Genomic DNA, 12874 nt, shown 5'->3' on the forward strand with positions numbered 1-12874 from the left:
TAACTTATTTACTTAACCTTTATATAATCAGGACAATTCAGACCGAAAGATAGTTATTTTCCTTCAGAATATGAATACATTGCTGCAATTTCTTCTAATTTCTAGGGTCACTGTTGGAAAGTGTAAAGTCATTTTGAGTACTAATCATTAGGATTTGACTCAATTTTTATTTCTAAAAACCTTAAATTTTTTTCTTTAACTCTAGTATTATGAATTTTCATAAATATGTGCCTTCAGCTTGTCTTTTTAAAATTTTAAATTGTAGTGGGGCACTTATATTGTAAATTTAAGTCACATTTTCTTTTATTATTTCTTTGATTATGTCTTCTCCATTTTCTGTTTATTTTCTGCTATTAGAGACATTTCTGGTTATCAGTAATGATCATGTTTCCAATATGTTTGCATTTACTAGAAGGCTGTTTGATTTTTTGCATATTTTGATTTTTGCATATTTACTAGAAGGCTGTTATATTTTTTACATATACAGTATTTTTACTTCTGGTTTGATTTCATGTTCTGACAACATATCACTTTAACTTTGGAGTGGGTCTCTTTTACATGCAGTAAAAGTTGTATGAAGGAAATGTGTGAAGCTCAGCAAAGCCCTTTCAATACAGTGCACAATAAAATTTTGTGGAAGGAAATAAGTATACAATGCTTTCTGTCTGAGAGTTTTGCTTTGTTTGCTTTTCTTAAGGATCAAGTAGGTTCAACCTGAGGCTTAAGCACAAGCCCTAACGGGAAGTCCTTAACATTTTCTGTTCAATAGGGTCAGACTGTAGGTAGGAACTCAGCCAAGGTGTATCAGTGAGAAACAGACTGTGCATTTGCCAGTAGAATTCCCTTTCCAGCAAATCAAAATTTGTAAATAAGGCAGAAGTGGTCAGATGGGTGGAGAATGGGTTCCCTGGCTGAGATGTACAGAAACACAACATTTGGGAAACACATGTACTTCACTTTTTCTTTCTTACTCTCTCTCACACCCCCAACCTCTCTCTCCACCTAATCTCCTCCACAAGAATTCCAAAGTCTTCTTCTACAATACAAGTAATTAGCTCTTTCCCCAATTTTGAATATGCAAACATCTCCAGGTCCCAGCAAAACAATAACTTCAGCTTCTGCACTCCTTAGAAAGAATGTTGTACCTATAAATGACTTTTTTCTTATTGTTTTATAAATCATTTTAAATTGACTACATTTCACTTAGCACATAGTGGTTACTCAAAGAGAAAATACAAGCCCAATAGGTGGGCAAATATCATTGCCTGTTCTATTTACAGAAATGTTCTTTGTCCCTAATACATTTTCTGGTCCTTGATGGGTACTCAATGAAAATATTCCTGAAACTGCAGGTTTCTAACTTTCCTGGAGACATAATTTAGACACCATCTTTTGCAAAGGATATTCACCTTAAATAATTTAGAATTTTATGACAAGAAAATTCCAGACATAGAAAACAAACAAAACTGGGGGCATCCACAATTGAAGTTGGATTACATTTCTGAGTAATCCAGTAAAATATCACTTGTATTGCACATGTTCTAGTTTGTCATATCCCACTGTTAGGAAAGGCTTACAACAAATTATTTTAAAAGAATATCATTCACCATATAAATGTTGTACAGTTTTTCCCAGATAAAAATATTTTCCTTATTGGAAAAAAAGAGCTTATTGTTTCTTAGAAGAAACATGTTAATATAAACTGTATCAACCGGGTATGTGCTGTGAATTTACATCAAGTAATCTTCAGTTTGGTGGGTCTCTAACTGTCTCAGAGTCATATGGTGAGAAAGATCCTTCCAGTCCACTCCAGGAAATGCTACTGAGCGGCTGTCTGTTGCTTTACACAGATGGTAATTGACAAATATGTATATTGTGAAGACTTCGCGATGTACTTCCAAAAGAAAAGTGATTCTTTAATGCCAAAATATTCCATTCTTGTATTGTAAGTCACTGGGGGAATTTAACCTCCATTACTTAATATAATTAGTTTGACACTGACATAATTAGTAACCACCACAAAAGAACAAAGATTACAAGATCACTGTAAATAAAGGCCAATTATTTTACTTCTCTAAAGAAATACGGACTTACCCCTTTTGCCATTAGTCACAGGCAGACAATTTAAAATGTATTATGTGCTAAACTAGCTATTAATAAAACAAACAAGGTGTCTTCCTTATGAGTAATGTTTAGCTTAGTTGTCCTTAATGTAAGAATCTGGGAATGGTGATGGAGGACAGAAGGAAAAATTTAAAAAATAAACAGCTGAGGGCCCAGTTAAGCTAGGCACAAAAGATACCCCTAGCATACTGTCAGATATAGACATTTAACTGATAAGGACACAAGTTTAGAATTGTAATTCAGCTAGATTCTCAAAGTAGGAAATGTCAGAGCTGAAATTTGATCTTCTGTGTGGCAAACTCTCCTATACACTACTGCTCCCCTCTCAATTATGATAAAGAAATTGTCTTTTAGGGATATTTTTATACATTTTATCATTTAGATGCCATCTATAATTCAAATGCAATGTTGTCTTTTTGCAAGTTTTTGTCCTCACACCTTAAAGTATATCACTTCTCTAATGTTCATAGAAAAGTATAAATTATTCTAGCTCAGCAAATCAGCAGGTTTCTTATTTTCTCCCAAAAACTCAAGGAATTTCATTTCCAAAATGTGTGTACCCTTAAAAAGAACCTTTCCTCTTGCAGTTTGTCTCCACAGCATTTGATTAACAAAGTTACAAAATTATAAGAATAAAAGATTGTAACAGGGTTTTTAAAAAAAAATCTTAGAGGCTTCTACTTGCCTATGTCATAATGTTGTCAAAAATAAAATGACCTCTACAAAATTGGAGCATTGAGCAAATGAGGGAGAAGAAAACTCAATCAATAAGAATATTATTAATAAAAACTGATAGAAGTCTTCTCTAAACACACTTGTATCAACATTCATAAAGAAAGATCTAATGCCATTCCATTTGACTGAAATCCAAATCTATTGAACTTTCAGACAAAGTAAATAGCCTATTTATTCTGGAATGAACTACATAATCAACTAAGCATTTCACTTGAGGCCATCTTCTTCCACTAGATTATCCCCTGAAATAGCATCAGACATTTCTCTGTGGACACGCGAGTGACTGACTGAAAAGTCTTTTTCCCCTAATGGAATTAGGAACCATTTCGGACTCTTCATCTTCCCTTCAATTCTAGCTCATACTTCAAAAATTCCATTCTTCCAAAATTCTTAAGCAATCATCATTTAGTGGAAAATAATTCTATTAAAATCATATAGTGCTGTAATAAAACAAGCATTTTATATGTATCTGAAATCTACACTTTCGTCTTCATATTTGGAAAAGAAATAAAAGTCTGTTAATGATTATTTTTTGTTTCAAATGCATATAATTTACCAATTCAAATAAATTATCTTTAATAAAGAATTTCCCTTTAATTTCAGTTTTCCATTTAAACTGATAAAATCATATAATATTATATCGATAGTGGTATATTAATTGCTGGGGGAAAAAAGAGTTATTCTTTCTTGAACCATTCAATGTAAAATCCTATGTCATGTCAGTTCCAACGAGAACTCTAGGCTAAAGCAGAAAAAACAAAAGGAAATATGCCTTTACAGACTCACACAAATAGGAAAAACTTTTTTGATCAGATTCAAAACAGACCTAAAATATGACTTGCACTTAGTTAAAAAAAATGCCAGTACTCTCTATTATGGGAAAGGCATTATAATATTAAGAGTCACTTTTCTTTCCCTAGAAGTTAAAAATAAGTTTCTTTTTGTGAATACAATACAAAAATATTTAAACTATTTCATTGCTTAATAGATCATGTTATAAATACTGGCTCACACTATATATCAAAATAAAACTGGAACTAAGCTAACAGCAGATACGAAGGTGGAATAAAAATCAAAATCTAAGATGTAAACCTATAGATATAAGAAAAAATCATGAGAAAATATCTTTATGACTTGGAGGAAGTAAAGAACTTTTAATGCAAAGGCAGCAAAAAATAAGCAAAAAAACTCATAGATTACAGACTGAGGAAGGATATTTGTAATATTTAAGACTGACAAACTAATAATGCTAACAGGTAAACAAAGAGGTGCTTAAATCAATTGGTAATCAGATAAATTAAAACAACAATAAATATCATTTACACCAATTAAATTGGCAAAAAAATTGGTTGTAAAGACACAGAAAAATCTTTAGATAACATGGTGTAACCTGGCGGGGCGCGGTGGCTCATGCCTGTAATCCCAGCACTTTGGGAGACCAAGGCGGCCGGATCACCTGAGGTCAGGAATTTGAGACCAGTCTGGCCAACATGGCAGAACCCCATCTCTACTAAAAATACAAAAATTTTCCAGGCGTGGTGGCACATGCCTAAGGTCCTGCCTGGGTAACAGGGCAAGACCCCCATCTCAAAAAAAATATATATATATATATACATATATATGTGTATGTGTGTGTGTGTATGTGTATATATATGTATGTATGTATATATATATATATACACATAGAAGTTAAAAATAAGTTTATTTTTGTGAATACAATACAAAAATATTTAAACTATTTAATTGTTTAATAGATCATATTATAAATACTGGCTCACACTATATATCAAAATAAAACGGGCACTAAGCTAACAGCAGATACGAAGGTGGAATAAAAATCTAAATCTAAGATGTAAACCTATAGATATAAGAAAAAACTATGAGAAAATATCTTTATGACTTGGAGGAAGCAAAGAACTTTTAAAGCAAAGGCAGCACAAAGTACATATATTATATAAATATTATATATATATATATATATGGTGTAACCTAAAAATAATGCACTAAAAATAAGTGACACAGGCCTTTTAGCTGCAGAGTAATTTATGATGGTAGAAAGTTAGAAGAAAACCAGTTTTCCATTACTGGAAAGAATCATGCTGCAATGAGAAGTGATAGATTATATAGCTCACACAACAATGTGAGCTGAAAAATAGAATGTTTAATCAAAAAAGTGGAAACTAGCATCAAGTAAATAAAAAATGCATGTAAGAATACACACAAATCCAAATGTACACATTATATAAATTAGAATGGTTGTCTCAAGGTGGTAGGGGAAAGGGAATGGAGAATGGGGAAAAGGGTTGGGGGAGAGAAAGAAAAAGAACTGGATGATGCAAAAAGTCAGAAGGCAATCAGCAATGAAAAGAACCTGAACTTTGATGTTTAAGAAACTTGCAATCAAATCCTTACACTCACTTACTACCAATGTGACTTTGAACAAGGGACTTTTCTGTATGACTTTTTCCCCACCGGCAAAATTGAGATAATAGTTGTCACCTCATGGATGATGATTAAATGAGTAAAAACTTGATATTTTACATACTCAATAAGGACTTTTTTTTCCTTTTAAGCTTTTTTAGAACAGGCATTTATATTTGCCTCTGTTATAGGATTGTTATACTTATTGATGCTTAGAATGTAGTCTGAATTCAAGTTTCTTTTGCTGAATTCTAAAATGGGAAAACAACACTACAAAAGGAATATTCATGAGCTATGAACAAATTCAGGCTTTGTAAAGGCATTCTATAATTCCAAATAAAATCGAAATCCTTGTTTTGTATATCGTTCTGAGATATGAAGCTAAAGTAGAATATTAACTTTAAGATTGCTACCAATATAGTAAAATCAGTATCTTCAAATTTAAGATTACAGAGAAACACTGAGATTGCTGAAAGATATCTTAAAATGTTTCTTTTACCAACTGTAACCTGAAACCAATACTTTTGAAATTTAAATTTAAATTTAATTAAAATGTTAAAATTAAAATGTTAAAATTAAATTTTGAAATTTAAATTAAATTTCTTTGAAATTTAAATGTTTGAAAATTAAAATGTTAAAGAGTGAAGCAACAAAATGCTCTTACTTTGTCTTGTTACTAGATTTGGGAAAACCATCATTCTGAAAGGGACTTATCTTCTTAGAGTAAAAGTCATGTAAGAACCTCCGTTCGTTTTTCAAATCATTGGTATATTCACAGTCTTCTTAGGAAATATACATTTCTATTTACAGGCCAGAATTTCAGCCAGCCATTTATACTCAGAGGAAAATATGCTGGGGAGAGGTAAATTTGCCTAAAATCATTGTTGATTGATTGAATGATTGATTCATTCAAGAATAATATATTAAGCACTACTATATAGCAAAAAAAAAATGCACTAGGTCTGAGCATAGATGAATGAATGAATGAAGTAGACATAGTTCAGCCTTCCCAGAGTATACAAAGTAATAGGAATGTCAAACAAAAATAAGTAAATGATTGCTATCTATCTATCTATAAAATTACAAATTGTTGTAAGAATAAGCAGAAAAACAGGATTCTAAGAAAAGAAATGACAAAAAGAATGGAGTATTCATAGAGATCTCCAACAGTATAATTTTAACTGACACCTGATGGATATAAAGAATGACCTTTGCAAAGAGAGGCAGAAAGATTTACAAGGAGGAGGCATAAAATGTTCAAAAGTGCTGAGACAGAAAATAATTTGGTCTTTAAAGCTACTGACATCAGTTCATGGGACCTGGAGCCTGGTATACTGTGAACAAACTCCAAGATACGCAATTAATTTAGGGGCATCTCCATGACAGCCTGTAGACCACTGCATAGGGATCTGATATTATGTCAATCTTCATGAGAAATCATTAGGAGTTTTCGAAAAGACATTGTCTGATATATGTGTTTAAGAGTTCTAGTTTTTTTAGGCCAGGTGCGGTGGCTCACGCCTGTAATCCCAGTATTTTGGGAGGCCGAGATGGGCGGATCACGAGGTCAGGAGATCCAGACCATCCTGGCTAACACGGTGAAACCCCATCTCTACTAAAAATACAAAAAACTAGCTGAGCGTTGTGGTGGGCGTCTGTAGTCCCAGCTACTCAAGAGGCTGAGGCAAGAGAATGGCATGAACCTGGGAGGCGGAGCTTGCAGTGAGCAGAGATCTCGCCACTGCACTCCAGCCTGGGCGACAGAGCGAGACTCTGTCTCAAAAAAAAAAAAAAGAGTTCTAGTTTTCATATGGAGAAGGAGGTAGAGGGAGGCCAGGATGAAGATTTTTCAATCAGACCAGGGAAAATAAAATCATGGTTTGAGTTAAACAGATGACTGAGAAACTAAGTGAGAAGTGGACGGAGTAAAGACATATTTCCGAGGCCTTTAGGATGCAGGAAACAGCAGTAATGACTCAGAGTTCTGGCTTCCACACTGTGGCAGATTGTAATGCAATGTACGAGGATGGCAAAGACTGAATGAGGGGATCTGAAATCACAGGGAGCTGGAAATTTAAAGAAGCACCCTGGCTTTCACACCCCTGGAGACTACAATTCAGGTAACTGAGAAGCAGGGCTTCCTTCAGCAGTTTGGAGTGGAAGTCGCAGGCCTTATGAACAAAGCTGACCTCTACTGACCACTTACAGTGAGTTATGGGCTATGCCAGCTCCTTCCAGTTGTGCTTCCTATCTCATTTACTTCCTACTACAGTCCTGGAAGGTGGCTGTGATTAGCTACATTTAAAAGATGAGGAAATTAAAGGTCATCTTTGTATCTTGTTCAAAGTCCCTCGATAAATGACAGAGTTAGGATTCTAACGACTGACTGTAAAAGTACAGTGTCCAAACCTAACCTCAATTTAATGATTAGAAACAGTGGACACAAGACACCAGTGAGAGTGAGGGGGGTGTGTGTGTGTGTCTGTGTGTGTGTCTGGCAGGGATGGGGCATGCTAAATAATGTTCATCGTAGATCCAGTTCTACTGTCATCTACGAAAAGCAAGGAGGCAAGTCTCTATTATATAGAGGCATAATGCGGACTCATTCATGGATGATAAAACGTCTACCAAGTGACACACACTGGACAAGTTTCCAGTTCAGCAAAAGAGGCAGAATCCCTACTACTATGCAGCTCAGAGCCTAGCAATCGTCATTTTCAAAATACAATTTTCTTTACACAATGCCACACCTGTAGGCTAGATTAGCCATGCACACATATGATTCACATACAAGGTCAAAATGCTGTGTGCTATGGGAGATAAAGCACCAGGTGAGATAGCGCTCTATGAGAGATAAAGTGCTAGGGTGGCAAAACAATATAGGCCTTAAGAGCAGTGGGAGATTACTTGAGATGGAAAGGTCACAAAAAGCTTTCTTTATCGATTAAGTAAATGCCTGGAACATAATAGGGTCTGAACTAAATGATATTGGAAGATGTAAACAAAATCCAATTTTCCCTGAAATTAATTAATAATGTATAAATAGAGATGTTAGAAAAATAGTTAAACTGTTCTAACACTGTATCTAAGGCTAGAATAAAGAAGATCATACTCTAGTCCAGATGTTGGCAAACTTTTCCTGTAAAGGGGCAGATAGTAAGTTATTTTTCAGCTTTGTGAACTCCACCATCAATATCCATCAACTCAGTACTAATATTTTTGCAGGAAGGCAGTCATGAATGATACGTACATGAATGGGTGCAGCTGTGTTCCAAAAAATTTGTTGCTTACAAAAACAAGTGGCAGGCTGGATCTGGCCTTCAGGCCATTGCTGGCCAACCCCTGCCCTAGTCTCATTGCTTCCCAAATTTAATAGAATTATCTGTCACTGAAGTTGCTGGGAATGCAAGGAAGACACTGAGCCTAATTAGGATATGTCACACACAAAAATTATTGGAGAGAGCAGTTGTAAGTTGAGACTAAAATGAAGCCCCTTCTCTTGAGTGTTTCTGCCAAAATAAGAAATATAAACACATCCCGATTACAGAGTAACAAGGCAAGCATGGCTGAAGGAAGAAAGTTATCAGTGGAGACCCACTGCATAGCATGGTCACAATCACGGCAGGTAAGGTGAAGTGGAGACAGCCTTGTCAGCCAGCCTTCTCAGTTCTCTTTCCAGCCTCTCCTGACTTGACTTGGTATAAAGATCTTAGTGAGCTGAAGCCACTAATAGAAGCCCAAATCCCAGTTAACTTTTATGATGCTGTCCCTGCTGTAGCTCTCTCTCATTTTTCTCTTTCATGTTTTGTTAATAATGATTGCTGTATTTTGAATAAAATATTGTAACAAATTGAACTTAAATCATTCATTCAACAATTATTTATTGGGTATGTCCCGTATGTGCCTACCCTTGAGTGCCTATAATGTTATTACTCTGTGATGGAACTGGAGATCTGATGGTGAGAAAACCATTCATATTATCCCTACTCTCCTGGAACATAACGTCCAGATGACCAAATACAAAATAAGGTCACAAGTAAATGTAATTGCAACTGTGATCAGCTGCTTTGAAGGAAACAGACAAACTGCTGAAATGGAAAATACCATAGGAAGGGAATAATTTAGACAGAGTAGACAGAGACAGTTTTTCTATGGAGATCTTTATTTAATTAAATTTCCTTTGAATCAAGACCAGGAACATGTTCCAGAAACTGATAAAAGACCACTGGTATTGGAGCGTAGTGAGTTGGGGAAGAAAGAAGAGTGAAAAAAAAATATGTTGGAAAAACCAGAGAAGAGAACAGGTTTATGCTGGGAAGGCATTTGGACCCTGGTAAGGTTTGCATGTTTCATCTTGAATACAGCTAGAAATCAATGAGAACGGTTTTGAGCTGGGGAGTGATGTCATTTGTTTTACCAATATTAATCAAAAATGGTTTGTAGAGCAGCTAGGAGTATAAATGTGGAGAATATGATGGGGGGGTACTGTGACAGAAAAGGGGTAAGATGAAAGTGGCTTGCTTGGTGCAGGGTGGTAGCGGCAGTGGCAGCAGAAGTATAGGGAAGTTGCTGAATTTGAGATTTATGTTGAAGGAAGAACCAAATTTTGTGGATGAGTAGATGGTTAAAAGGTTCTTAAGTGTGGGTGTAAGTAGGTGGTTGTGGGATAGGAAGGGAAGGGTAATGGAATTAAAGAAGCCAGTGGTCTCTGGTTTGACCTCCTGGTTGGCTGATGGTGCCATTTATCTTGAAAGGGAAGATTGGGGGAGAAGCAAGAGTGGGGAGGAGAACCAAGACGTATGTTTTGGACATACTTGAAAATTCATGGGGCAAAGAGGCAGTTAGATACACAAGAGTGAATCTCAGGCAAGTCATTAGAAGATAGATGGCATTTTAGGCTACTGGATTGAAAGTCATGATAGGAAGAAACTGAGGGAAAAGAAGGCCCAGAACAAGGTTGTATTGTAGATAAATGTATATTTAAATTTTCTGTACCTTGTGATGTTTTGATATCTTAGAAAATCTTTCTAACTGGGGAAGAGATCGCCTTTGCCTGAGGATAGCCAATTCTTTTTTTGTTTTTTTTTGTTTTGTTTTTGAGATGGAGTCTCGCTCTGTCGCCCAGGCTGCAGTGCAGTGGCGCCATCTCGGGTCATGGGCAAGCTCCGCCTCCCGGGTTCACACCATTCTCCTGTTTCAGCCTCCCGATTAGCTGGGACTACAGGTGCCCGCCACCATGCCCGGCTAATTTTTTAGATGGGGTTTCACCGTGTTAGCCAGGATGGTCTCCATCTCCTGACCTCGTGGTCCGCCCGCCTCGGCCTCCCAAAATGCTGGGATTACAGGGGTGAGCCACTGCGCACGTCCGCCAATTCTTAAGATAGGAAAGGGACCAGCCTGAAGCATGCAAACTAGCCAACCCAGAGCCACATTTCCTCTACCTTGCCCATATACCGTGGAAACAATATTCTTCTGTCTTAAGCAACCCAGGGCCAGGTACCAGGCAACTAGAGAACACCAATGTTTCCCAAATTCTGGAGAAATTATTCAAAGTAGTCCTAAACTGTTCATCCTATCCTGCCTTACCCTTCTCTCAGAAACCCCAATAAAGGCCATGCCTTACAACTTACCTTGCTCCTGTTTCTGCCTCCTGACCACTCTGGTCTTCCCCATGTTGCCATGTATGGCATGCCTCCTGTCTCTAGGACCTGTGAGTAAAAAATACTTTATTTTCTCGAGTCTCTCCTGTGTCTCCTCTTGTAGCCCCATCTGGCCAATTGTCTCATAAATGCATACAAAACAAAATGTCTGAGAAATAATAATATTTATAGATTCAGCAAAAGGGAAAAACAATGAAAGTCTGTATTAGTAACCAGAAAAAAGGTCAGAAGTCTGAGGTACCTGAGAGAAGACAGAAAAATGAGATCTGGAATTTGAGGAGCGCCTGTTAGGAGAAGAGCCATCTTTACTGTAAGCACAAGCAACACAGAGGGAATGGGGATGTCAGGAGGGTATCCCAAGGACAACATATAGGATCTTGTCACATTTTTCCTCCAAAGATCACAGAAAACTTGTGATCCATATCCACTATGTTTTGTTCCAAGTCTCTGATAAGTAAGTCATCCAACCCATGTTAAAACAGGCTGGATTCTTGCATCATAAGACGTAATTTATATTTTTATAAGATCCTTTTAGCTGCTTCCACCAAAGTCCCTTTCCCCCTGCATACACTGGAGCTTATCTTGCATATTCTATTTATTATGATATATAAGGTGTGTTTTCCCTGCTGGACGTGGGGGTTTTGAGAGAAGGGACTCTATTTTTCCTTTCTGTATCCTCCCAACCAACTGAACATCTGATTCTCTACAAAACTGAGAGACCTACCATAGTAATTTGCAAATGGGCCTTCAAATTTATAATACTTGCTCTTAGTCCTATGCTTAGAGTTTCAGTTCATGTAGGAGTCAGTGAAGACTAAGTGTGAATAGCCAAAAACTTGAAAGATAAAGTTGAAAGCAGTTTCTTAAAGATATTTTTTAAATGTTCTTAATTCAGAAACCATTAATCCAATTTAAGAGAAAACTGTTTAACTAAAAATTTTAGAGAATTTATGAAGACATATCTTTAATGGAGAAAAACACAATGATATGTAACATTTTGAAATCAATCATGTTTTAGTGGTCTTCTATTTGCTTACTAATTTTTACTAATAGTTTTCACACACTGAATTATGTTTCCTGCAACTAATATGTTTTCTTCTCTTTTGCCCTGAAATTTCTGTAGATTTTCCACTATGGAATGTGAGTCTATGTTATGTGATGCATAGATATCCATTCCTATTGATTTCTTGTGGAAATGACTTTCTTATTAAAATTTGATAACTAATGCCCTTATTAATATGGTAGATATTTTCAGAATTAGTTATATTGTGTTTTGGTATGCCTCATGATAATACTAGGTTTTTTTTTTCCAATATTTCACTTTGTTCTTTTTGTGCCTATTTGTGTTACTATTAATAATCTGAAGGTCTCATGTTTTTCTATTACCTTTTTTGTTACCTTTTAAATACAATGTGATATATTTTTTATTTCTTATTTTTTTGAAATGGAGTCTCGCTCTTGTCACCCAGCCTGGAGTGCAATGGCACGATCACGGCTCACTGCAACCTCTGCTTCCTGGGTTAAAGTGATTCTCCTGCCTCAGCCTCCTGAACAGATGGGATTACAGGCACCTGCCACCATGCCCAGCTAATTTTTGTATTTTTAGTAGAGACGGAGTTTCACCATATTGGCTAAGCTGCTCTCAAACTCCTGACCTTAGGTGGTCCACCCTCCTCGGCCTCCTGAAGTCCTGGGATTACAGGCATGAACCACTGTGCCTGGCCAATATAATATTTTTAATCCTACATTTCTTTATTATCTACTGACCATTCACTGTAATACTGACAAAATTTATACCTCCACTTACTCTCCAATCACTTATCTTACTGCATTATCTAATTTTAATTGTTTACACACTTTTACTACATTTTTATGCCTTTGCATGTTTATGCTGTTATTTAATAAATCACCGTTAAGTGGCATTTTTTTGCCTT

The 12874-nt window shown here is 36.0% G+C and overlaps 1 protein-coding gene across 15 annotated transcripts in view; it reads right to left on the reverse strand.

Annotated features, from left to right (window-relative positions):
• Window positions 1–12874, reverse strand: part of NRG3 (neuregulin 3) — a 1113017-nt gene that overhangs the window by 751519 nt on the left and 348624 nt on the right. For 9 of the 15 annotated variants that reach the window (XM_054522350.2, XM_054522349.2, XM_054522347.2 and 6 more), the window contains one exon: window positions 10911–10988. The exons of the other annotated variants lie outside the window; for them this stretch is intronic. In XM_054522350.2, coding sequence (XP_054378325.2) covers window positions 10911–10988 — 78 coding nt within the window. The remainder of the gene's footprint in view (window positions 1–10910; window positions 10989–12874) is intronic. 15 annotated transcript variants of the gene reach the window in all.

This window comes from Pongo abelii, chromosome 8 (assembly GCF_028885655.2).
Source record: "Pongo abelii isolate AG06213 chromosome 8, NHGRI_mPonAbe1-v2.0_pri, whole genome shotgun sequence".
NCBI classification, from domain to species: Eukaryota; Metazoa; Chordata; class Mammalia; order Primates; family Hominidae; genus Pongo; species Pongo abelii.